The sequence below is a fragment of the Gossypium hirsutum genome, chromosome A01 (genome assembly GCF_007990345.1).
Source record: "Gossypium hirsutum isolate 1008001.06 chromosome A01, Gossypium_hirsutum_v2.1, whole genome shotgun sequence".
NCBI lineage: Eukaryota > Viridiplantae > Streptophyta > Magnoliopsida > Malvales > Malvaceae > Gossypium > Gossypium hirsutum.
Window position 1 is genome coordinate 2,895,855 of NC_053424.1, and position 26,196 is coordinate 2,922,050.

The 26,196-nt window shown below is 34.5% G+C and overlaps 3 protein-coding genes and 1 long non-coding RNA gene across 9 annotated transcripts; 3 read left to right on the forward strand and 1 right to left on the reverse strand.

The window, feature by feature from the left end:
• Positions 1–5,294: 5,294 nt before the first annotated feature.
• LOC107944279 (sodium/hydrogen exchanger 6) lies at positions 5,295–11,776 on the forward strand. 3 transcript variants are annotated; one of them, XM_041074154.1, is made up of 23 exons: positions 5,296–5,490; positions 5,581–5,756; positions 5,850–5,901; positions 6,037–6,096; positions 6,190–6,214; positions 6,304–6,389; positions 6,495–6,606; positions 7,578–7,640; positions 7,743–7,762; positions 7,842–7,939; positions 8,282–8,310; positions 8,405–8,436; positions 8,535–8,582; positions 8,678–8,738; positions 8,818–8,915; positions 9,009–9,084; positions 9,194–9,213; positions 9,310–9,407; positions 9,483–9,592; positions 10,461–10,544; positions 10,878–10,975; positions 11,312–11,391; positions 11,462–11,776. In XM_041074154.1, exons 2-23 carry the CDS (start codon positions 5,588–5,590, stop codon positions 11,518–11,520), a joined length of 1,578 nt encoding a protein of 525 aa, XP_040930088.1. In that variant the 5' UTR covers positions 5,296–5,490; positions 5,581–5,587; the 3' UTR covers positions 11,521–11,776. The 3 variants fall into 3 exon arrangements, with proteins under 3 accessions (XP_040930091.1, XP_040930088.1, XP_040930094.1); XM_041074157.1 differs by having other exon boundaries at positions 5,295–5,756; XM_041074160.1 differs by lacking the exons at positions 6,304–6,389; positions 6,495–6,606 and having other exon boundaries at positions 5,297–5,490.
• Positions 11,777–14,004: 2,228 nt separating this feature from the next.
• Positions 14,005–14,705, reverse strand: LOC121203719 (uncharacterized). The gene is made up of 2 exons (XR_005898717.1): positions 14,401–14,705; positions 14,005–14,269 (listed from the first exon to the last, which is right to left on the reverse strand). It is a non-coding gene; the product is annotated as an uncharacterized lncRNA (long non-coding RNA).
• A 1,646-nt stretch (positions 14,706–16,351) lies between these two features.
• Positions 16,352–18,754, forward strand: LOC121203720 (pentatricopeptide repeat-containing protein At3g24000, mitochondrial). The gene has a single exon (XM_041074165.1). The coding sequence runs from the start codon at positions 16,683–16,685 to the stop codon at positions 18,657–18,659; it is 1,977 nt and encodes a 658-aa protein (XP_040930099.1). The 5' UTR covers positions 16,352–16,682; the 3' UTR covers positions 18,660–18,754.
• A 921-nt stretch (positions 18,755–19,675) lies between these two features.
• On the forward strand, positions 19,676–25,960 carry LOC121203721 (kinesin-like protein KIN-14Q). 4 transcript variants are annotated; one of them, XM_041074168.1, is made up of 18 exons: positions 19,676–19,931; positions 20,026–20,103; positions 20,218–20,286; positions 20,679–21,277; positions 21,366–21,534; positions 22,173–22,240; positions 22,329–22,539; positions 22,633–22,709; positions 22,782–22,881; positions 22,974–23,072; positions 23,159–23,335; positions 23,431–23,716; positions 23,802–23,963; positions 24,066–24,281; positions 24,380–24,417; positions 24,508–24,671; positions 24,751–24,876; positions 24,965–25,960. In XM_041074168.1, the coding sequence occupies exons 1-18, from the start codon at positions 19,847–19,849 to the stop codon at positions 25,760–25,762; spliced, it is 3,522 nt and encodes a 1,173-aa protein (XP_040930102.1). In that variant the 5' UTR covers positions 19,676–19,846; the 3' UTR covers positions 25,763–25,960. The 4 variants fall into 4 exon arrangements, with proteins under 4 accessions (XP_040930102.1, XP_040930103.1, XP_040930105.1 ...); XM_041074169.1 differs by having other exon boundaries at positions 24,757–24,876; XM_041074171.1 differs by having other exon boundaries at positions 24,766–24,876.
• Positions 25,961–26,196: the final 236 nt, after the last annotated feature.

The following is a 26,196-nucleotide window of genomic DNA, read 5'->3' on the forward strand; positions in this document are numbered from 1 at the left end:
TCTTGGTGAGACTATTAAGGAGGGAAATGAAGAAAGTACACAAGATAAGGCCAAGGCCATGATTTTCCTTCGCCATCACCTCCATGAAGGTCTAAAGACCGAATATTTGACTGTTACAAACCCTCAAATTCTTTGGGCCAATCTAAAGGAAATATATGACCACCAGAAAACTTGATTTTGCCTAAAGCTCGTTATGAGTGGCTGAATTTAAGATTGCAAGACTTTAAGTCTGTTAGTGATTATAACTCGGCCATGTTCAGAATCACTTCATAATTGAATTTATGTGGAGAGAAGATTACTGATGCAGAAATGTTAGAAAAAACATACTCAACTTTCCATGCAAATAATGTTGTCCTGCAGACACAATATCGTGAAAAAGGCTTCCAGAAATATTCTGAATTAATTTCTTGTCTCCTAGTGGCGGAGCAAAACAATGAGCTGCTAATGAAAAACCATGAATTACGCCCAACTGGATCTACTCCATTTCCTGAAGCGAATGTGAGTTTACACAATGGGCAAGAATTAAAAGAAACACACCATGCAAATAGTAGTGTGCGTGGCCGTGGTCGTGGCCGAGGGCGTGGTCGCAGACATAGATATGGATATGGTTGAGGTGGTCGTTTTAAAAATTCACATTCCTACCAGAAGTGGGATCGGAAAAATGGTAACAGGGAAGAGAAAGAAAAAGGTGAAAATGTGACTAATGTATGTTATCGTTGTGGAGGAAAACAACATTGGTCTCGTGTGTGTCGCACGCAAAAGCATCTAGTTGATCTTTATCAGCAGTCCATAAAACAGAAGGGAAAGAAAGTAGAAACCAATCTTGTGTATAAAAATGGCGAATGTGATTTTGATGATGGTAATGCAACCCATTTAGAAGTGGCTGATTTTCTTTCTACCCCTGAAGGAAATTATTAAGGCCACAAATTTCGATAAATAATAAAACAAACCTCTACTATTCTATGTTTCATTTAACAACTTTAATAATGATGTTATGACCTTTACTAGTGCTATGTTTTATGTGATAATTTTGTTTTATAGACCTTTTAGTAATTTGAACTTTGAATACCTGTTTTCACCATTATGTGTGACATTTTGTGGTTATTTTTTTTCTTTGAAGAACATTATCTCGCAAAGGCAATCAGCTATGAATGGTGAAAATATATGTCTAGCAGACAGTGCAACTACTCACACCATATTGAAAGACAAGAGATATTTTTCTCATTTAATAATGAAAGAATAAAGTTTGAGCACTATATCTGGTAGTACAACTATTATAGAAGGCTCCGAAAGAGCAATTATTTTATTACCAAGGGGAACAAAAATTGAAATTATTAATGCATTATACTCCCCTAAGTCTCAAAGAAATTTATTGAGTTTTAAAGATATTCGCCAAAATGGATATCATATTGAGACTTTAAACGAAGGAAATTGTGAATTCCTTTAAATTACAAGTATTGCTCAAGGCAATAAACAAATTGTTGAGAAATTGCCTGCATTCTTTACTGGTTTGTACTACACAAAGATCATTTCTATAGAAACAAATGCTATAGTAAACCAGAAGTTTACTAATGACTTTGTTCTTTGGAATGACCGGTTAGGCCATCCCGGTTCAATAATGATGCGAAAAATAATTGAAAATCCATGTGGACATTCATTGAAGAGCCAGCAGATTCTTCAAAACATTACATGTACTGCATGTTCACTGGGGAAATTAATAATCCGACCATCACCAGCTAAGATAAATAACGAACCACTTACTTTTCTTGAGCGAATTCAAGGGGATATATGTGGGCCTATACATCCCCCATGTGGACCATTTAGGTACTTTATGGTTTTAATCGATGCATCGAGTAGATGGTCTCATGTATCTTTGTTATCAACTCGCAACCTGGCGTTTACGAGATTGCTTGCTCAATTGATTCGATTACGAGCCCATTTCCCAGATTTTCCTATTAAGACCATCCGTCTTGATAATGCTGGTGAATTTACTTCTCAGTCTTTTAATAACTATTGCATGTCCATTGGAATAAGTGTTGAACATCCTGTAGCTCATGTTCACACACAAAATGGTCTAGCAGAATCTTTAATAAAACGACTTCAATTGATAGCAAGGCCATTACTTATTAAGTCAAAACTCCCAATCATTGTTTGGGGGCATGCAATTTTACATGCAGCTGCATTAATTCACATCAGGCCAACAAGTTATCATAAAGTCTCCCCCTTACAAATAGTTCATGGTCAGGAACCAAATATTTCCCGTCTAAGAACATTTGGATGTGCCGTATATGTTCCAATTGCTCCACCACATAGAACTAAGATGGGACCTCAAAGAAGGTTGGGTATATATGTTGGATTTGAATCCCTATCCATAATTAAATATCTAGAACCATCTACAGGGAATCTATTTACGGCTCGTTTTACAGATTGTCATTTTGACGAGTCAATTTTTTCAACATTAGGGGGAGAAATCAAACAGCTGGATAAGAAAATTAGTTGGAAAGAGTTGTCATTAGCTCACCTTGATCCTCGAACTAAGCAATGTGATTTAGAAGTTCAAAAGATTATTCATTTACAAAGTTTAGCTAATGAATTGCCAGACGCATTTTCTGACCCAAAGAAAGTGACTAAGTCACATATACCAGCTGTGAATGCTCCAATAAAACTTGATGTCCCAGAAGGACAAAATCTAGTTGCTACTGAGTCTAATACACGCCTGAAGCGTGGTAGACCAATTGGTTCCAAAGATAAGAATCCTCGTAAAAAGAAAGGAGCAAAGATTAATGATGGCAAAATCAAAGAAAAAATTATTATACCGGGATCTCCTGAAGAGACTATAGACATGACTGGAAGAATAGTTTGAGAAGAAAATCAGGTACCTGACAATGAAGAGATCTCTATTGATTATGTCATTTCCGGTATAAAATGGAACCGAAATCAAATCGACGTCAATAATATTTTTGCATGCAATGTAGCACTAGATGTTATAAATAATAAAGAGGATTATGAACCAAAATCGATTGAGGAATGTAAACAAAGAGATGATTGGCCAAAATGGAAAGAAACAATTGAAAATGAATTGAAATCGCTAGCGAAAAAAGAAGTGTTTGGACCTGTAGTCCGTATACCTACAGGTGTGAAACCAGTGGGATACAAATGGGTTTTTGTGCATAAAAGAAATGAAAAGAGTGAAATTGTAAGGTATAAAGCACGTTTAGTTGCACAAAGATTCTCACAAAGACCTGGAATTGATTATGAGGAGACATATTCTCCTGTGGTGGATGCAACTACATTTAGTTTTTTGATAAGTCTGGCTATAAGAGAAGGGCTTGATTTACGCCTAATGGATGTAGTAACAGCTTATTTCTATGGCCCACTGGATACTAACATTTATATGAAACTCCCTGAAGGATTTAAACTGCCTGAAGCAGTAAGTTCATGTTCTAGAGAACATTATTCGATCAAATTGCACAAATCCTTTTATGGATTGAAATAAATCGGACGCATGTGGTATAATTGCCTAAGCGAGTATTTGTTGAAAGAATGATACAAGAATGATCCAATTTGCCCATGCATTTTCATTAAGAAGTTTGGATCTGGATATGTAATTATTGCAGTATATGTTGATGATTTGAATATCATTAGAACTCCTGAAGAGATCCAAAAGACTGTTGAGTGCTTGAAGAAAGAATTTGAAATGAAAGACCTTAGAAGAACGAAATTTTGTTTGGGGTTACAAATTGAGCACCTAAAAGAAGGAATCTTTGTGCATCAATCAACGTATATTGAAAAGGTGCTAAAGAGATTTTATATGGATAAGGCACATCCAATAACTACCCCGATGGTTGTAAGATCACTTGATCCAAGTAAAGACCCTTTCCGTCCTCGGGAAGATAGTGAAGATTTTCTTGGTCCTGAAGTGTCATACCTCAGTGCAATTGGGGCATTAATGTATCTTGCTAGCCATACCCGACCTGATATATCTTTTTCTGTAAATTTGCTAGCAAGATTTAACTCATGCCCAACTCGGAGACATTGGACTGGAGTAAAACAGATATTTCGTTATCTCCAAGGCACAAAGAATATGGGTCTATTTTTCCCTAATAAATCCAAGACAGAGTTGATTGGTTTTGCAGATGCAGAATTTATGTCAGACCCTCATAATGGAAAATCACAAACTGGATATGTTTTTACATATGGAGGTACTGCAATCTCTTGGCGCTCAATGAAGCAAACAATTACAGCAACCTCGTCTAATCATGCAGAAATCTTAGCAATCCATGAAGCAAGTCGTGAATGTGTATGGCTAAGATCTATGATCCAGCATATAAGGAATAATTGTGGTTTATCATCTGGAAAGGAAGCTACAACTATCTTGTTTGAGGACAACACAGCATGCATTGATCAGCTCGATAGTGGATACATCAAAGGTGACAGAACAAAACACATTGCACCAAAATTCTTCTTCACTCATGACCTCCAGAAGATTAAGGAGATAAAAGTTAAGCAGATCAGTTCAAGTGAGAATTTAACAGATTTATTCACTAAGGCGCTTCCTATATCAGTGTTTCAGAAGCTTGTTTACTACATTGGAATGCGTCACCTTCGAGATCTCAAGTGATGTAACCATTAGGGGGAGTTAATACGCGCTGTACTCTTTTTCCCTTAACCTTGGTTTTATCCCACTGGGTTTTCCAGGTAAGGTTTTAATGAGGCAGCATATCAAGCGTATAATTATATACTATTTTTCCTTCACTAAGTTTTTGTCCTACTGAGTTTTTCTTAGTAAGGTTTTAACGAGGCATAATTAGATAATGAACATCCAAGGGGGAGTGTTATGAAATATTTATGTGGATGTGATTATCAACCCCATAAGTTATAAAACTCTTCTTATACCTCATAAGTTATGAGACTTTTCCTATACCTCATTAATATGGGAGATAAAAGGTCACGACCCTTTACATGCCCTATAATAATTAGAGAGTTACTTTTAACCCCTATATATATAGGGCTCATGTACTCATGAAAAATAATATATAAAAAGAAGATACACTCTCTCTTCTACATTCTCTCTACACTCTTTCTTCTATCACATTTTAGTTTATTCTTTCTTTATTATTTCACAACATTTTATTTGTTTTTTTCGTTGAAGTTTATTTTTCGAACATATATCTTTAAACGCTATTAATTTTCAGATCGACCCAATTCATGAAGAGATATAATCGGTTCAAAAATAAGGTTAGATGATTTAATATGTGAATCACTTGAAATTGGGTTAAAATATGATTTTTTTTTAAATTTTAATAGGAATAATTATGTTAGCGGCTCGACCACTGGTCGAACTACAAAACCTTGGCTGTGATCTTCTTTGGTAACGTGATCGGAGATAATTTGAATTTAGAGCTTAAAATGAAAATTGAATATATGGAATAGAGAAAATCGCAACCGGTAACTAGAAGAAAAACGAAAAGGCATTATCGGAAAATCGGGGTGAGCGACAACGTAGTAGGAGGCTGTAGGTGGTCATTGATTCACTGATCCGCCGTGAGAGTCTTATTTTTCTTTCTTTTATTTTTAAAGCGAAAGCATGGGAATTTCACCGGCGGAAAGCGGAAGTCCCGAAAAGGAGCAGCAAGCCGCTGGAGTGGGGATTCTCCTTCAAATTATGATGCTCGTCCTTTCATTCGTCCTCGGCCATGTCCTTCGCCGTCACAAGTTCTACTATCTCCCTGAGGCCAGCGCTTCTTTGCTTATCGGTTAGTCAATTTGGATAATTTCCTTCTTCATTTATCTTTATATATCTTGACGCTTTAGTTTCCTTCGTCACGTAATGATCGTCTATCTACCAGGTTTAATTGTTGGTGGACTTGCTAACATCTCCAACACTGAAACAAGCATCAGGTCCTTCATTTCTTTCCCCATTATTGTTATTATATATATATATTGTTTTGTTTATTCTTTGTTTTCCATTTCGATCTTGTTTGATATAAAATTGGCAAACCGTGAATTTCATCGTATCTTATTCCTTTTTGGCAGGGCGTGGTTCAATTTCCATGAGGAATTCTTCTTCCTATTTCTCTTACCTCCAATAATCTTATATCCTTAAAACCTATGATTGCTAGTTTCTATTTATCACTCTAGGATACCTCATTGATTGTGTTTCTTAACTACTTTTCCTGTTTCGGGCACTCAATCAGGTTTCAGCTTATCAGCTGTAAGTAGTAGTATTATGCATTACACTCTTCGAGTTTTGCATTGTTGCTCTCTCTGTTAATTGTCACCTCGTTTTGCCCCCTTTTGCAGAAACCCTTTTTCTCTAACTTTGGAGCCATTGTCACATTTGCTATTTTAGGGACTTTTATAGCTTCAGTTGTTACAGGAGTTTTAGTGTGAGTACTCAAAAAAAAAAAAAAAAAAAAAAGAAGCCAAAAACAAACCAGTCTGTCTTTTTTTTTCCCTTCACTGCCTTGTATAATCTAGCTGCATATGTACAGCTATATTGGTGGTCGCATGTACCTCATGTACGGACTTCCTTTTGTTGAATGCCTAATGTTTGGTGCTCTTATATCAGCAACCGACCCTGTTACTGTTCTTTCCATATTTCAGGTCAGGTTTTTATGCTACCATCCTGGCTATTTATTGTGGGAGGGTGAGATTAAATGAAAACATAGCTATACTATGATACATGTCGTACAACTAGTCAAATATGAAAATTTGTGAAGGTCTATTGTATTGCAATAATTTCTATGATCAGAAACAATAATAATATTCACATAAAATTGTGCTTCTTCCATGCTGCTGCCAAGACACATATGTACTTCTTTGAAGTATCATTATACCTTTTGTTTCTGTATTCTTAATTTAGAAAAGTGATTTAAGTGAGATTAACTTAGGCTCCATTTGGTTTCTTCTTTTGCTTCTTTCGTTTTGCCATTTGAATTTGCTTCCCGAAAAGTATATAAAAGGCAAAAAATAAATAGAGAAAGCAAAACAAATTACGGTTATTAGTGAACAAATAAGTAATATGCAACACCATATCTAACATAATTGTTTTGTCAAGAATAATCATGCATTTTATTCCCTGAAAAAATTTAAAAACTTATTCTTCAATTATCAAAAGTATTAGTATTTTCTATAGTGTTGGATTCGGCCTTTTCTCTCTTTTTCTTCTAAAAGCAAAAACGAAACTGGATCCTAATAATATATATAACAGTGAAGCAACTTTTTTTTTTCAGTTGCTAACATGTGGACCTTACCTTCCAAAGGAAAAGTCTTAGATATACTCTCTTTCCCTTAAATATCTTGCTCTGTAATTGCTTAGCTACTTAAGTTTTGCAAATACTTATGGTGACCTAAACCTTCTATTGCTAATTATTCTTTGAAGGTCTTTTGTTGTTTCCTTTTACTAATCCATCGCTTAACTGGACTTTCATTAATTTTAATGAAATGTCAGTTTGTAGTTATAATGGTACAGAGATTTCTGAGTGTCTATGTTGTAGTGTCTAAGCGGTAAAAGTAACAAACCATCCCATTTCAACTTTTGACCTTGTATCCATGTATGATGATCTTAATTGCAGGAACTTGGCACTGATACGAACCTTTATGCTTTGGTGTTTGGAGAATCTGTTTTAAATGATGCTGTAAGTTTTTTTAGCATGCTATTGATGGTTTCTTGTTTCTCGTATTTAACATCTTACATGTGCATGGACGTTATTTACTGGGTGAATTGGTTCTTTATGTAGATGGCAATATCTTTGTACAGGTATGTGAAGTACTTGTTGTCCTCTGTGATTTGATTGTTTAGTTTCGTTTTTGAGTTAAAGCGTTGTTTGCCTATGCAGGACAATGTCCATTGTAAGAAAGCATGCATCATCTGCGCAAAACTTCTTTATGGTGATTTTTAGGTTTCTCGAGACCTTTGTTGGCTCTATGTCTGCAGGTTCGTCTTAACCTTTGGTCTTACTGAGTGAATTTCTCTTATATTATAATCTACTACTAATTAATCTTTTTAATTGGAAAAAGAAAAGGAACATTGTTTTCTTATGCTTCATCATGCAAGTGAATACATGGTAATTGTCTGTTTTTTGCCTTCCTGCAATCTGACTTAGTTATTGATTTTCTTTGGGTCCAAAATAGGACAAATTGAAAAAGAAAAGAAAATTCAATCTAAATTTTGCAGTGCAGTTATTTTCTATTAACTTATGATTAAAATTCTACCCATTACATACTTGTGTGTCCTTTTAATCACAATCACGAAGATGTTTTCCTTGTTGCTCTGCAGGTGTTGGAGTTGGATTTGTTTCTGCTCTAATATCCTTTCTGATTGACTTTATATTAATATACCATGTTTGATTCTATAAATTACAAGCTATTACTTTTACCTTCAAACCTTAACTCCAAGAACCTCTTTAAGTATGCTGGATTAGATGTTGACAAGTAAGTACTGCATTTGCATCTTTTGGTTCCTTCATCAAACTTCTTAGCATAAAAACTTCTGAAAATCCCTGACACATCTTTTGCCATGCTCTTCTCAGTCTTCAAAACTTGGAGTGCTGTCTTTTTGTTCTTTTTCCTTATTTCTCGTAAGCAATTTTATGGCCCCGTATATTCTTTGTTTTCCTACCTTTTATATTTAATGGATTCATGGCACAGTTATGAAAACACCTTGCCTTTCTAGGTACATGCTTGCGGAAGGACTTGGCCTCTCTGGTATCGTGTCAATATTGTTCACAGCAATTGTAAGTGAACTTGTTATGCTGATTGAGTAGTAGAACATTGCATGCTGATGCAGCATGATGAACTTTTTCTTTGTTTTAGGTGATGAAGCACTACAGTTACTCAAATTTGTCAGAAAATTCTCAGCAATTTGTATCTGATTTTTTTCACTTAATCTCATCACTGGCTGAGACTTTTACGTAAGAGTCATCTTTATGTGATATGACCCGATTTATCTTCGTCCATGTGATACCTTCCCATTTTGACTATTGATTCTTTTTTCAATGTTCCAGATTTATTTATATGGGTTTTGATATTGCCATGGAAAAGCACAGCTGGTCGCATTTGGGGTTTATCTTTTTCTCAATTGTATCCTTGTTAATTATTATTATTATTACAACTTCTGAACTTAGGTTTAGTGGCTGTATTGAATTTCAGCGTCATTGTTATTCCTTTACTTTCTTCATAATCACGTCAGATATTTATTGTAGTTGCCAGGTAAATGAGATTTATTGGTCTTTCAGTTTTTAAATCATATATTATTGAGGGACCATGAGTAGAATAATTAATGCAGTTGTGTAATTGAATCTTTAGGGCAGCCAATGTCTTTTCTTGTGCATATCTGGTCAATTTGGTTCGTCCTGTCCATAGGCAAATACCTTTAAAACACCAAAAAGCACTTTGGTACAGTGGTAAGAAAAATCATACTTACATCATAGTTGATTTTATACCTTCCCAAAATACTAAATTATTATTAAATTGGTTAGGACTTCGAGGAGCAATGGCTTTTGCCCTTGCTCTGCAATCTGTTCATGATCTTCCAGAAGGACGTGGTCAGATTATATTCACTGCAACAACTGCCATAGTTGTTTTGTCGGTATGATTGAAGAACCTTTAAATTAACAAACTATTGTACTGGGAAATAATTTCCAATTTTATCTTTTGTAAGTCCTAAAATTTGCTTATCCATTCCACGCTCATTGCTTAGATCTGAGGGCAGTAGTTATTTACAAGTCACTGTTTCATTTCTTTCGAAAATATTCAACTACCTGCTGGAGAGAACTTGAAAGTATAATTTCTCTTTTTCCTCTTCCTCCCATTATTTGGGGAGAAAATTGACATTTCCTAAGCAAAATAAGGAACTGAATTAGTTTAGTACACCAATTATTCTACCTTCAGCAATCAGCATGCACCTGAACAATGAAGTGGTGGCAGAGTCTTTATTGCTTTAAACTGCGAAAAGAGTAGTTGATGTGATTGGTTTCTACTTCCTTTACTCGTGGTTTTATTCTAGTAAAATGTGGTGTCAAATTATGCTACTTTTGGCGCACTCTGATGGTTCACTAAAAAATTCAGTATCGTCTTTGCAATATAATCTTCATCCTCCGGAGTGGATAACCTACAAAAGACTGTTGGAGTTAAAATTTTATAAATTTTGCTAATATAATCATCTCGTAGTACTTATGGAAATATTTCAGTTTTATTCTGTTATTACCTATTAGTGTGTTTAGACTAGCCATTATCTTGGTTTGGTAGTTTATAATGGTTCGTTACCATGTTGAAAGGTATGTTCCTATTTGGAACTACTGTTAATCTAAGGTGAGATCTTGCATGGCCAGTGTAATGCGCATAGCTGAATCATCTGGATATACTCGTTTGAAGAGTTCTAAATGCTCCACAGTTTGAATGTTGTAATTGATACTTATCCTTCCAGTAACTGTTTATATTTTCCCGAAATGTCACAGGTTTTGTTAATTGGAGGTTCAACAGGTACGATGCTAGAAGCTCTGCATGTTGTTGGAGATGGCCACGACAGTCACTTAGGTGAAGTAAGTTTCAATCGTTTCTAGCAATGTCGCATAAACTTTTTATATGCCGACTTACCAAGTTATGTTTTCAACACAAAAAGTTAAATTTAATCCAATGCTTACTTTGCTATTTGAACTGTTCAAATTGATTTAAATTTAATCCAATGCTTACTTTGCTATTTGAACTGTTCAAATTGATGATAACCAAGTAAAGATGTTGAAATAGGAAATTGCTGCTGCCATCATGCGGGTGGTTGTGTTTTGTTGTGAATTAATATATATATATAAGAGAAAATCCGGTGTAAACACGAGTAATTTTATTTTCGGTAGTACTGATCAATGACTTCATTGCAGAGCTTTGATGTTAATAATGGATATGTTGCTCCATCTTTTAAGGAAGATGGAACATCCGGAAACGGAATAAAGATGAAACTGAAAGAATTCCACAAAAGGTAACATGTAGATTTTTTATTTTTTATTTACTTTCAGTAATATATGGATTATGCTCTAATTTACAAAAAATTAAGAAGTTAGTCCCTCTACTTTACAAAAACTAAGTTACTCTAATTGTTAATAAACACATGAGTTTAAAATGTTGATTTTTTGCATATAAAGTACTGAACTGTTGAATTTAAGGACAACTGGACTAACGAGTTCTGACAGATTAAACTAGAATCACTAAGTTCTCAGTTTTTGTAAAGGGATGAAAATTCAAAGTTAGACCATGAAGTAATCATCTAATTTCTTTCATTTATTGAATTAAAAAAACACCATTTATGGTCTTGCAGAACATCATCGTTCACTGCATTAGATAGGAATTACCTCACTCCATTTTTCACTAGCCAGAATGAAGATGATGAGGGAGGAGGTAAAATTAGCTTAAATTCTTTTTATTTTATGTTATTTACGTCTTTGCTTTAATCACTTTTCTTTTTCAGAAGCTTTATTAGATGAGCGGATTTCGAGTTCTAAAAGGGGAGGGTTTCTTGGCCAATAGATAAGTGTCCTCAAATGCTCTGCTACAAAGGAAACTAACTTCTGGTACATAGAGATGAAATTTTCAATGCATTTTGGGTGTGGGGGAAACTTTGAGTTACTCACATTATCATTCCTTATTAATCTGCCAAGTTATATTAAAATTTTGAGTTCATAGGAAGAATGCATAAATTTAATGTTTGTTGAGATTTACTTTATTGTTTAAAATTATTAATTTTTATAATAAGTTTATATCTAAGAAGATAATTTTAGCCCCATTCTGATACTTTGATACTAGTTCTAGTTTTGATCATTTTCGTCTTCAAACTTTAATTTTTATAATCTTCTTAAAATTTTGAGTTCATAGGAGAGAATGCATAAATTTTGAGTTATTTTAAAACTTATTATAGACAATTTTGTCTAATGTTAAAGTTTAAAATTTTGAGTTCATAAGTTTATAACTAAGAAGATAAATTTAGCCTCATTATACTTTGATTTTAATTCTAGTTTTGATCATTTTTGTAGACTAAATTGATTTTTTTTGACAAAAAGTTGATTGAATTATTAAAGTTTTATCAGCATTGATGTGATTATTTACGAGATAGTATATATCTATTTCATTGTTGGCATAAATAGTTCTTTAAAAATTTTATGAATTTTATGAATTTTTTTTTAACTTCTATGAATTACTTGCTATTAAAATTTTAACGTTCTCACGACAGAATAATAGTTTTTATGTGTACGTTAGGTATATATATTACTGTAATTAACAGGGAAAAACATACAATGAAAATATTGATAAAATGATATAGCATTTCTCAATTTTCCATCTTGAGAATACTCGATAAATTTGATGAAATCAACAATTACTCTTACTTTATAGAAAATTTAGACCAAGGGACTAAGGGTAAGATGTTCATTTTATCAAAAGTAATTAGTTTTTGAAACTTTGTTTTTGTTAATTGAATTTATCATTTGAACGGAAAAAAAATAGGTTAAAATATCATAAAAGCCCCTACAATAGGTGTCGGATTGTATTTTGACTTTTACTCTACAAATGGATAAATTAATTTCTATATATTAGATCAAAAAACAAATTGGTCATTCTTGTTAAAAGTTTTATCCATTTCTACTTTTAAAAGCTAATATGAGTAGCAAAACAATAAAATAGTGACACATGACATATTTTGATATAGATGGACCAATTTTTATCTGTAGATGGATGAAACTTTTAACAGAAATTTACTCTTTAACCTAAAGTACAAGGACTGATTTACCCATTTTTTGAATAAGGATTAGAATGCCAACCGGTTCTATCTTTTCTATGATGGGTCTTATTCTTGTGGGGATTTTTGGTAATGTCTGTGATGATTATAAACTAAAATAGTATTTGTGTAATGTTTGGTACCAAGTTACCGTGGTAAATACATGATACTAGTTAGTCACTCCAAAAAAAAGTGTCAAGTTACAAAAAATCAAAAATGAAAATGTAACGAAAATAATAGTCAAACCATATAGCTAGACTTGAGAATGTGACGGATCGGAAGTTCTGCTTAAAAAGTTAGAGAGTTTGAACAAAAATATAAGTTCTAATATGAGTTTGAGTAAAAAAATTAAGGCCATTTTTTCTGTTTAGGCCCAGCCCAAATTTGTAAAAAAAATTGTTGTTTTTCATTATTTTGCTGCCATTTTATTATTATGTTACTACTGTTTTATTGATATTGTTTGGATATTATATAACTCTTGTTTTATTGTTAATTTTATTATTTTAGAGACATTTGCTTGTTAAGGTGTATCTATCTTAATGTTATTTAATTATAAAGACTTTTTTTAAAATTTATTTTCAATTTGTTGGAAAATATTTATTTTAATGTTTTTAGTGTTTTTGATGTATTATATTTTAAGAATTTTCTTTTATATTAAATTTTTTAATATGGGCGGGCTAGGCTCAAGTTTAGCTTTCTTATCCGGGCCGAACTTGGACAAAATTTTTTGCCCACTTTTTTGGTTAAATAGTGCCCGAGCTTATAAAACGAGCCAATGGGGACCTACTTGCCAAATTCAATGACCAAAAGTTACATAATCCCACTTTTTTTATGCCCATTAACATAATAGGCTTAAATGAATAACGATTTTCAAGTTCAATGATCAAAGTGAATAAATTTTTTTTAAAGGTGTATGTAGACCTATTTGCCAAGTTTAGAAACAAAAACTTACGTTATCCAAAAAAAAAACAAAAAAGAAGATGATTATAATTTATTTTAATATATATTATTTATTATAGTTATATTTGTAAACTTTTATCTTTTACTTTTTTTTATAGTGCAAGGGTAGAATGTGATGCATAAAAAATATATATATACTATTTCTGATTATAATTTGAGGATTAAATTAATAGAATTTATAAATATTGACGGTTAAATTTATTAGAATGATTTAGACTTAAGATCACATTGATTGTAAGACTCGAATTTTTCCTGGGCCATATGGAAACCAAAATCATGAATAAAACAAAAAAATTAAATAGTCCATTAAATAAGTCCAATTACACCAGGCCCAAAAAAATAAATCCAAAGCCCAAAACTTTATAATGGCCCAATACCCGATTACACAAGCCCAATGGCCCAAATCTTTTTTCAGAAACAGCAAACCCTAGGCTACCCTTTTGCGCCGCAGCTCCCACGAACATTCAGCGCCACTCCACCACGCACGTTCACCCCAACTCGCGTGCTGCACGCCTCACGCCCGTTCCTCCTCCACGTCTTCACGACCTGCGACTTGAGCAAGGAAATAGTAAGAAACTGTTGTATATTCGGGCTATAAAAGCCACGAATATTCATTGTTTTTTTTTTTTACGGATTGAATACAAAATACACACAAAAAAAGATCAATAGAAAGCAACCAAAATACTTCAAAGGTGGTTGTCCCTCCCTGTTTTGCTGCCATCTTATTAAGCCCTGTTTATATTTCTTTTAACTTTTTAAAATTTTCCTGAAATTTATGCGCTGTTTTAATTTAACCCATACTTACACGCGGTGTTTTGGGGTTTGGGATATTTCCAATTTTAATCCTCGAACATTTGTGCACATTTTATTTCGGCCCACAATTCTGTTTAAATGATTTGTTTTGTTTATAAATTTTCCCTTTGATTTTGTTTTTCTTCCAATTCAATTTTAGTTATTCATTTTTAAAAAAAAAATTATTTTAACATATTATTTTGAATTTTTTTTTGATTTCACACTGTTTTTTATTTTATTTTTCATGTGCATATTTTTTTTTATTTCAAACACTTTCATATATTATTTACTTAGATTGACATATATATATTACTTTGTATATTACTTACTTTAACCTTTTATATATATTATTTATTTTGAAATTTCATTTATGCATTATTATTACACATATTATCTATTTTTGTTTTTATTTTTGAAACACTTCAAACTTTCATGTAAATTATTTACTTTATAATATTTATTTTAAAATTCATTTGTATATTACAATTTAATATTTTTTTATTTTTTTATTTTTTTATTTTTTTAAAATTCTTATATCTATTACCAGTTTTAAAATTTTTGTATAGTTTGTATGGTAATGTTTCTAAATTTTCTTCCTTTCCTATTATTCATTTTATTTTATTTTAAAACTTGTTATATTTTATTTGTGTAATTTGCTCGGAATTTCTTTTAAATTGGCTTCTAATTCACTAGCCTTCGGTTATTAATGTTGGTATTTATGTAGTATGTGATATGTTGCCATTGCATATATCCTAATTTGTTCCTTTTTATTTCCTTATTATTGTTGATTATTCATGTAATATTATTGTCACATGTTTTATTTCATGCTCCATACTATGCTTGTATGATTATTATTATATCAAATTTTAAATTCCAAATTTTCTCCCAACATCGATTGCTTTTTTTTACCCTTAAGTAAACCAAACGAATATATTTTGAGCCGGTTTTATAATTGCTTATTTGGAAACTTCTCAAAGCAAGCCAATGTTTTGTGTTTGGAAATTCGAGAAATCGTGCCTTAACGTGCTGAGTTTCGATTTACCGTTTAACTAAATAACCGAATACCCTTTTAAAATTTCAATACGTAAGATTTGGCAACCATGAGGTGATTTTGATTTTGAGGGGTATCCTAACGTGCTGGATGTGATATTTTATTCCTTGGGAACAAAGGAATCTTAATGTCCAATTCAAGTTATTCAAATGTTTTAAAAGAAATCGTATTTCAAAATACCTTTTAAATTTTAGACATAAGGACATTGTTTAATCAATTTGGTACCAATTCTAGGCGTAATGAGGGGGCTAATCATTCCTCGTACGTAACCGACTCCCGAACTCGTTTTTTCAAATTTCGTAGGCCAAAATTGATATTTTAATGAAATATTTTATTAGGTGATCCGATCACACCTAAACAAAAAGATTGGTGGCGAATCCAAACTTTTATTTTAAAATTTTGATTCCCGTTTTTCAAAAAATAGTTTCGACATTGATAAAATGTGTAAGTATTGAGGACTAAACATGTTATTATACGAGTTAAAGAAATGCCACATCATAATTTCTGTTAAATGGTTAACTGAGAATGACTAAAATAGAAATGATCTAAATCGTGAGTGATAAAAATAGAAATGATCTAAAATATTAGTGACTAAATTAAATATTTTCATAGTTAGGGTACCAAAATAAAAACGCACTAATAGTTAGTGACTAATTCTATAGTTTATCCCTTTTTTTTAAATGGAATAACAATCCAATTCGGCTTGACCCGATCCATGAAAAACTGTCATAAAAAATCTGACCCATACAACCACAAACTATATAATCCAACCCAATCACCCCAGCCCAAACCCTCTCTCTTCTCTCTGTTTTTTTCGTTTCTCTTTTTCGCTCGCAAAGCTTCCTTTTTCAGAGGAAACAGCGCCGCCAATCGCCGCCGTGCTTTCAGATTCCGGCTATCCGGAATAGAAATATGGGTTTTAAGAAATTAAGTAATATTTTTTCAGTTTCTGTTCAGAGGTCACAGTGACGTTGCCCTCACGGTCTTTCAGGTCCTTATCCATTCTTTCTTGTTTGGGGTTTAGGGTTTGTAAATCTCCAATACGATCGTTAGGTTGACAAGATTTGGGTATCTGGGGTAACCTTGAATTGTTTGTTTTCTCTTCAAGGGAAGGTGATGAGCTTCATAGTAAGCAATTTCAAATGTAAGGGCATCACCTTCTTCTCTCTACTTCATGTTGCTCACTATTCTTCCCGTTTTAGCACCGCCGCAGTTGCATCCATTGAACCAAAAATACCACCGGATTTTTCATCTTGCATCGTTCAAGATAAGGATCTTCTTCTTAAGAGCTTGAATCCTTCGGGGACTGGGCTTCACGTTCTGGACCTCGTCGATGAGGGTTCTTTAGAACCCCACCCAACGCTCTACCATCTTTTGCTGAAAAAATGTACCTTTTTGAGAAAGCCCAAGCTTGGGAAAATTGTCCATGCACACATTTCGAACTCCCATTTCCGAGGCGATGTTGTTATCCTCAATACACTTTTGAATATGTATGCTAAGTGTGGTTGTTTGGATGACGCTCGCAATTTGTTCGACGAAATGTCTCTGAAAGATATGGTCACCTGGACTACATTGATCACTGCCTATTCTCAGCATGATCGTCCTTTGGATGCTCTGCTTTTGTTCCCTCAAATGCTCTCCCTTGGTTTCTTTCCCAATGAGTTCACCTTGTCTAGCCTTTTAAAGGCTTCGGCTGCACTCCCTGATACACCCCAAATCTACTTCCATGGTGCTCAACTTCATGGTTTCAGTTTCAAGTGTGGTTTCCACTCCAATGTTTATGTGGGCAGTTCCCTTTTGGACATGTATGCTCGCTGTGGTTGCATGGATGAGGCCCACTTCGTCTTTGATGTGCTTCCTTCGAAAAACGAGGTCTCATGGAATGCATTGATTGCTGGCCATGCTAGGAAAGGCCAACTTAATCGTGCACTTAGTCTCTTCTTGAAAATGCTTAGACAAGATTTTCAGCCCACTCATTTCACCTTCTCCAGCATTTTTGGTGCCTGTGCGTCCACGGGGTCTTTAGAACAAGGCAAATGGGTGCACGCCCATGTGATCAAATCCGGTGGAGAGATTATTGCTTTTATGGGCAACACACTCCTCCACATGTATGCTAAATCTGGTAGCATCCAAGATGCTAAAATGATCTTCGATAGGTTGGTAAAGCGTGATTTGGTGTCTTGGAACTCCATGCTCACAGCATATGCCCAGCACGGGCTTGGCAAGGAAGCGGTGCAATGCTTTCAAAAGATGCTAAATATCGGACTTGTCCCTAATGATATAACGTTCCTCTGCCTTCTCACTGCTTGCAGTCGTGCTGCGCTTTTGGAGGAAGGGAAATACTATTTCAAGTCGATGAAGAGGTATAACATCGAACCGGGGATTTCACATTATGTTACCATTGTTGATCTTCTTGGTCGAGCCGGTCTTCTTAATGAAGCTCTGAGGTTTATAAACGAAATGCCAATCCAATCCACTGCAGCTGTGTGGGGAGCCTTGCTTGGTGCATGTAGGATGCATAAGAATGTAGAAATGGGCAGTTTTGCTGCGGAACGGGTTTTTGAGCTCGATCCTCATGATTCGGGACCCCATGTCTTGCTTTCCAATATCTATGCCTCCGGCAATAGGTGGAGAGACGCTGCTAAAGTGAGAAAACTGATGAAAGAGACTGGGGTGAAGAAGGAGCCTGCTTGTAGTTGGGTAGAAATTCAAAACACAGTCCATATGTTTGTGGCAAGCGATGATTCCCACCCGCAAATGGGGGCAATCTATAAGAAGTGGGAGGAGATCAGTGCAAGGATCAAGGAAATTGGATATGTTCCTGACACGAGCCACGTGTTGTTCTATATGGATGAACAAGAGAGGGAAGTGAAGTTGCAGTACCATAGTGAGAAGCTTGCATTGGCATTTGCACTCCTCAACTCGCCTCATGGATCCACAATTCGTATCAAGAAGAACATCAGGGTTTGTGGTGACTGTCATTCAGCATTTAAATTTGTGTCCAAAGTTGTTGGACGGGAAATCATTGTAAGAGATACCAACCGGTTCCATCATTTCTATGATGGGTCTTGTTCTTGTGGGGATTTTTGGTAATAGTTGTGAAGAATTCCATTAGCCAAAGGCTGAAATCATATAAAACTTGTATGATGTAAAGTCTTCTGTCATTAATGTGGAACCAATGTTATTTAGACTCTTAGAAATTGCAGATATGAATATATTTAACTAAATTAGGGTTTTAAAGATTAAAAGATTGCATGAAAAGGGTTAATTAAGTTTAAACTCGAAATTTGATGTCAATAAAAATTTAAGCAATTAGTGATTAGCAATTAGTGATTAGTTGATAGGTTAGGCTTCACTGAGATTCACTTATGGGTTAAATAGATTGAATTTGGACAAAGATTTTTATGTATGACTCGAATTCAATTTACATAATAAAATATTTTTGAACTACGTGATTGATCCACAAATCAATTTAAAAACATATTTGGATAGTTAATTACTTTTTTGAAGAAAAGACTTAAATACCACTAAATTTTCTTTTAAATTTTCTTTTAAAAAATTGATGATAAAGTATATCAGAAAAAGACAACAAATACATAACAATTAGATGCTTTTTTTTTAAGCGATAAATCTCAAAATTATGCGTATATTTAGATTTTGTACAATTTTATATATAAAATTTTAATTTTATTTAATTTTCATAAATTATTAATACAATTATTGATATAACATAATTTTATATTTATATATTGCATACACATATAATTATATTTATCTAATATAAAAATAAATCGATGTATTTATTTCTTTAGATGTGCATGATTGATTTAAAATTAAAGTTTCATATATACATTTGAACTACAATCAAAGTTTCATGTATATAATTACATCAAATTAAAATTTGTGTATCAAATTACACATTGAATCAAAGTTTATGTATCATTTTGAGATTTATCTGTTTTTAAAATAAATAAATTAAAAAAAAAGAGCGTGTAGGAGAAAAATAATCATGAAAAATTTAAACAGTGAACTACGGCACGTGTGCAACACGTGACACGCTGTCCGCTATAGTGATTCAAATTTGAAAAAAAAAAAAAAATCCCCAACGGTAACGCAAAATTCTTTCCCCCTTTAGCTTTAAACGAGAAACCTAAAAGAAAAATCTCTTTCATTTTTCTCTAATAATTAACATCATTGTTTCAACTTTCAATTCAAAAGCACAGATTTCCCTTTCTCATTTCAAATCATTGATCCCCTTCTTTTTATTTTTATGTTTACTAATGGAAGATTCCAACAATTTTCATCATCTTCGGACTGACCCTCTTCTTCTTACTGACGTTTCTTGGCAACAAAACACCTCTTTTTGTAAGAATTTCGATCATCAAATCAAATCCCATAAATTTCCCACTTCATTTTAGTTGTTTATTTATTTTTATTTTTTTTACTTCTTCTTTGGCAGATACTGATGCAGCTATGGCATCTCGCTCAGAGAACCCTTCATTATCTGATTTAGTTTCTTCTCCTCAACAAGATTCTGGTGATTTACTCTTCTTTTTTGATTAATTTTTGGAAATGAAAAATTGGGTTTGAATTCGATTTTTTATTTATTTATTTTGTATTGATCTAAATTATCTTGGGTTGTTTTTTTTAGCTGATGTAGTTGATCCTCGGCAATCCCAGACCCCAAATGTAATTAGTACGCCTATTAGAGAATTTGATGGTAAAAACCCTTTGTTTAGAAATGAATTCAAGTGCCATATGAGTCCGTAGAATACTACCACTTTTCTGGGTCGCACTGCGCCGGCACCATGTCCATAAACCGGTACCCTTTTTGAATGCTCTCTAGCTCCTCAATAGATTCAAATCCAGGTCCTTTTCGCAATCATGATACCGTTTGATCTAAGCTAGACCAGATATCCTGGTTGTGAAAAGGACAGTAATGTATTCAAAGCCGGAGAGCTGCACATTAAAGTGACAAAGCTTAAGGGGTCAGTGGATGCCTACAATACCGGCTTGTGCTCACGAAAGTGGTAGTACCTTACCTGTTGCTGTTGGTGAGTCATGACAGCTAGCGTTTTAAGGATGTAATTTTTAATAAGAATTTGGTTTCAGGCCGATCTATGCTGGGATTTTCTCTAACATCACCAGACCTTGTTATATGCGCTGGATCACCTGATATTCCGTCAAAAGCCTATGGAGACTCCCCTGAATTCTTGGAGAAACATAGGTGTTCAATTGAGGTTTCTTTAGAGAATGGCATTGAGGGATCTGATAATAGTAAAGCTAAGCAGAAATCCCCCACTGTAAAGTTCTCCACAGTGTGCGAAACATTCCACAAAGAACTGTCCCCCGAATCTTCCTTTGAGCTACTGCCATTAACAGAAACTGCAGACTATTCACAACATAAGCATGAAGACTATCCTGCTATAAGCATTAATGCAGGGTGTTTAAATGGAGCAGTGGAGTTGGATGGTGTAATTTATTCAAACGACGATTGCTTTGTGGGTGGTGATGTTATAATTGCTGATAGAATTGTTGGAGATGGAGGGGGAAATTCATTATACAACACAGCTCGACTCGGTGACTTCTCGTACAACTTTTTGACATTAGAGTGTGATTTTTATGCTATTGATCTGCATTTTGCAGAAATAGTTTTCACTACTGGTCCTCCTGGAATTAGAGTATTTGATGTGTTTGTACAAGAAGAGAAGGTAAGAAAATCGGATTCAATGGTTTCTATATTACATTATACTAAATGAGTGAGTGTTAATTTGATAAAGTTGATTGAACATGTTGTAGGTTGTGAACAGTCTAGACATATATGGCCAGGTAGGCGCAAATAAGCCTCTGGTTATTTCTAACATTAGAACTTTCGTTGATAGCGGTGGGGGCTTGCTCATTAGATTTGAAGGATTAATGGGGAGTCCAATTGTATGTGGCATCACTGTAAGGAAAGATTCCCTTGAAAGTAAGTTTATAGTTTGGCAACGTATCTCTGTTCTCTCTGCTTATTTATTTTTCCTTAGTACTTGAAATGTAGACATATTCTATCATGTATTATGACTTCATTTTCCCCAATGTACCCGTGTCTGACACATACTGGGACATAGGTATCAGCGCATGATCCTCCAAGTATATGGAAAATTTAGAGAAAAAAGTATTCATACCCATGTTGGGCATCTGGTCTTCAACAGAATTTTCACTTAGTTTGTCTACTCCTTTTGGCGACCCACTACTGTTCTAGGCAAACTAGTTGTCCTTTTGTTTGTATCTGGGGTAAGCCCGCCAGCAGCTCTTTTAAGCTCTGTCCCTATGGTTTGCTCATCTCTTGGTACAGCGAGATAGTCTATGAAGGAGAAAAACTTTCTAGTAAAGAAGAAAATGAATTAAGGAATAAGATAAGAGATGAATGGATGAAAAGAGGAAGAGGAGCATATACCTGAATCTATGTAACATTGGGCATGGCTATTTAAGGTTCTCAGGGGGAAAATCTCTTATTACAAGCTAGAAGGGTTTGAAACATTATTTATATGATATAATTTCCTGAAAAGCATTTATTTATTGTTAAGAATAAGATATAACTTGCTGCATGAATTTGTGCAACAGGTTTTAAAGAAGCTGGATCAGAGGAAATCATGGGAATGGACAAGATGGAAGGTCATGAGTCACCAAGAGTAAGGAAACTTCCTATAGTTTTTTCAGTGTTTGAATAGAACAGCTCAAAATTGGGAGTTGAGATCATTACAATATGATCACTTGCAGGATATTAGTGACTGTGAGATAGAAGTGAAGTATCAAATTCTTCAAATGGACTATGAGCTCCAAAAGAAGGAATTAGCGGAGATGAGGAGTGCCTTGGAGGGGCTTAAGAGGGAGAACAAGCTCAAGACTAAAGAGTGTCAAGAAGCTTGCAAATCTTTACAGGAACTCCAAAATGAGCTTATGCGCAAATCAATGCATGTTGGTTCATTGGGTAAAGAATTTCTTTCTCTTTTTTTCCTTTTGATAAGCTGTAAATACCTTATAGTTGTAATACGGAATGAAATGATGTTGCTTTTATGTATAGCCTTTGCGATTGAGGGACAAGTGAAGGAGAAGAGCAGATGGTTCTCATCATTGAGGGACATGACAAGAAAATTAAAGGTAAAAATTGGAACTCAATGATGCATAAATAAAATGAAACATACCAAAATTTCATGATGTTCCAATTTGCAGATAATGAAAATGGAACACATCAAACTATCAGAGGAGGTATCACATTATAAGAATTGTATCATGGATATCAATGATTTTGGGACTAAAATTCAGTCAAGAAGTAAGTTAGCAACACAACTTACAAGCAAATGTACTCAAACTTTCAGTTATATTTTCTTCCCTCTTATACAATCTTGTTTATCTTTCCAAAAGTAAACCAGCAAGCAGATTTGCATGAAGATCTCAAGACTAAATATCTCAAAGGGGCCAAAGAAAGGAAAGAACTGTACAACAAGGTTCTAGAACTGAAAGGTTAATCAAGTTGGTTATTCAATATTTAAAGTATTTGAAATAGGTTGGAAACTTGGAGCATAAACTGAATTTTCGGTTTCTTGCAGGGAACATAAGAGTCTTTTGTCGGTGTAGGCCTCTAAATTCTGAAGAAATAGCAGCGGGAGCTTCACTGGCTATTGACTTTGAATCTGTGAAAGATGGTGAACTCACTGTGATATCAAATGGTGCTCCCAAGAAAACCTTTAGGTTTGATGCTGTTTTTGGCCCTCAAGCTGAGCAAGGTAATGCCATGACTCATAGCTGTTTTGGACATAAAGCAAAATCAATATCAACGAAATTCTTATTTATATATGTCTACTCTTTTTGCTTTATTCAGCCGATGTTTTTCAAGACACAGCTCCATTTGCTACCTCAGTTCTAGATGGCTACAATGTCTGCATTTTCGCTTATGGCCAGACAGGGACTGGAAAAACTTTTACAATGGAAGGTACAAAAGAAGCCCGTGGAGTTAATTTTAGGACTCTAGAGGAATTGTTTCACGTAATCAATGAGCGACAGAAGTTATATCGATATGAGATATCTGTCAGTGCATTAGAAGTCTACAATGAACAGATTAGAGACTTACTCGTGTCAGGCTCGCAGCAAAGCACAATGGCAAAAAGGTATGCAATTTGTTTAAGCCATTCATGTTGTTTACAATGTAAGAATGTGGCTAATATCCTTTTACATTGATGTTGTTCATTGTAGACTTGAAATAAGGCAGGTGGGTGAAGGAATGCATCATGTACCAGGGCTAGTCGAAGCTCATGTAAACAACATGAATGAGGTGTGGGAAGTTCTACAGACTGGCAGTAACGCAAGGGCTGTTGGCTCAACCAACGCTAATGAGCATAGCAGCAGATCCCACTGGTCCGTCGATCAAATTCTATTTTAAATTAATTCAGTTCTCATTGCACAAAAATGTCTTTAAATGAAGCTGAAATTAGAGCATAATGATCTCTCTTGATGCAGTATACATTGTGTGATGGTTAAGGGAGAGAATTTGTTGAATGGGGAATGCACTAAAAGCAAGTTATGGTTGGTAGACCTAGCGGGAAGCGAACGAGTAGCAAAAACCGACGTGCTCGGAGAAAGACTCAAGGAAACTCAAAATATCAATAGATCTTTGTCTGCACTTGGTGATGTCATATCTGCTCTTGCTACCAAAAGCTCCCATATTCCTTTCAGGTTATAGAAACGCAGAGATGAGTACTGTTTAACTATTAAGTTCGTAGAAATCAGCGCTATTTCCTAGGTTTAAACTCGACTTCACTTTAATCATGCAGGAATTCAAAGCTTACGCATTTGCTTCAAGACTCTTTAGGTACATTTTCTATCTTTATTCCCTCTGGTGAACTTACTCTGATATAAATGATTAAAAAAAAAACAATGACAAGGTTTGCGTTCATTGTAGGAGGAGATTCAAAAACTCTCATGTTTGTACAAATCAGTCCAAACGAGAATGACCTTGGTGAGACCCTATGCTCTCTGAACTTTGCAAGCAGAGTTAGAGGGATAGAGTTGGGTCAGGCAAAGAAGCAAATGGACACCTCGGAACTTCTGAGATGGAAACAGATGGTACAACTAACGACTTATTGGCAATATATTTTGTCATTTTGATGTTACTAATGACATTTTTTTTCCTGTACTTGGAATGGTTGAGAAATCAAAGCAAGACATGAAGATCAAAGATCTGCAAATCAGGAAGATGGAGGAAACAATTCATGGATTAGACTTGAAGATGAAGGATAAAGACCTAAAAAACAAGAACCTGCAAGAAAAGGTATTTGATTATCTAACAATATCGAAAAATATTCAATTTGTACCTAATAGATCTCTTTTCATGGTCCTCATTAATCTCATTTTTCCAGGTGAAAGAACTGGAGTCACAGCTACTCATTGAGAGGAAACTGGCACGTCAGCATGTCGATACAAGGATTGCTGAACAGCAGCAGAAACAGCAGAACGAGGATGTTAGACCACCTCTGGCAACACGACTTTTGGGTGCTAACAAGAGTTCAAATGAAGTTAAAAATGGTACATTGATGAAAGAGCAAGTAAACCTTACTCGTCCACTTACGGAGAATAGCTTCAGGCCTTCTATGCCTCTTTCTGTAACAGATGGCTCCCTCAAGCACATTGATCCAGTAGAAAAAGAAAACAATCCTGAGGTTGCTGAACAACTGCAACTTCCCACGAGAACAGGAAGAGCCTCAATGTGCCCGACGATACGTAGAATGCCAGCATCCTCAGCTCCAAGGCGCAACTCATTAATACCATTGCCAAGTACGCCTAGCTCAGCGCAGCTTGCACCACCATTTCACCCATTACCATCACAACCAGATATAATAGAAGAGATAGACGAGTTCATACCGGAACAAACAGTATGCAACAGTCCTAAAGGAACGAAAAGTGGGGGTAAGAAGCTGAGCAGCATATTGAGACGAAGCCTACAAAAGAAAGTTCAACTAAAGTCACCAATGCAGCAACATTTGAGAAGAGGTCTAAATGTGGGGATGGAGAGGGTTAGAGTTTCGATCGGAAGTCGAGGGCGGATGGCCAGTAGAGTACTGGTAGGCAATGGTAGAAAAGGAGGCAAGGAAATTCAGCAGAAACAAAACCAAAAGGAAAAGGAGAGAGCGTGGAATATTGGGAGGACTGCAATCTAACAGCTTTTTAAGATTCATTCCTATTTATTGTTATCCAATGTACAGTTGAATATGTATTCCTTTGTTGCCTTATGCAACAGCTTAAAAAAAAAAACACAAAACAAAAGTGTGCAGAGATCTCTTCCTAGATGATGCTAATCATCTGTGTTTGGATTCTTGTGATTGCTAATAGTAAATGGATTGTTTAAAATTATGTGATCCTGAGGTCTTGATAATCTTCACAAAGGAATACCTGAAAGTTGAAATCTTTTTTTTTTAATCAAAAACATGAGAAATGTACCATTTGGTACTTGCGTTCAGCTAATTTGATACTCAGACCAAATGACATTATGTGGTTTAGTGGAAGTTTAACATGCGTGTTTTAGTAAAAAAAAGCATAGGTAACTTAATTAAAACATAAAAATTCACAAGTACCAATTTGAACATTAAAGTCA

What these genes read in the sequence shown, in the direction of transcription:
- LOC107944279 (XM_041074157.1), top strand. Translation starts at nt 5,588, where the DNA reads ATGGGAATTTCACCGGCGGAAAGCGGAAGTCCCGAAAAGGAGCAGCAA. An exon ending in CAGGTTTCAGCTTATCAGCT is followed by an intron (nt 6,215 to 6,303) that starts GTAAGTAGTAGT and finishes CCCCTTTTGCAG; the next exon opens with AAACCCTTTTTCTCTAACTT. An exon ending in GTTGTTACAGGAGTTTTAGT is followed by an intron (nt 6,390 to 6,494) that starts GTGAGTACTCAA and finishes GCATATGTACAG; the next exon opens with CTATATTGGTGGTCGCATGT.
- LOC121203720 (XM_041074165.1), top strand. Translation starts at nt 16,683, where the DNA reads ATGAGCTTCATAGTAAGCAATTTCAAATGTAAGGGCATCACCTTCTTC.
- LOC121203721 (XM_041074168.1), top strand. Translation starts at nt 19,847, where the DNA reads ATGGAAGATTCCAACAATTTTCATCATCTTCGGACTGACCCTCTTCTT. An exon ending in CAAGGTTCTAGAACTGAAAG is followed by an intron (nt 23,073 to 23,158) that starts GTTAATCAAGTT and finishes GGTTTCTTGCAG; the next exon opens with GGAACATAAGAGTCTTTTGT. An exon ending in AGCTCCCATATTCCTTTCAG is followed by an intron (nt 24,282 to 24,379) that starts GTTATAGAAACG and finishes TTAATCATGCAG; the next exon opens with GAATTCAAAGCTTACGCATT.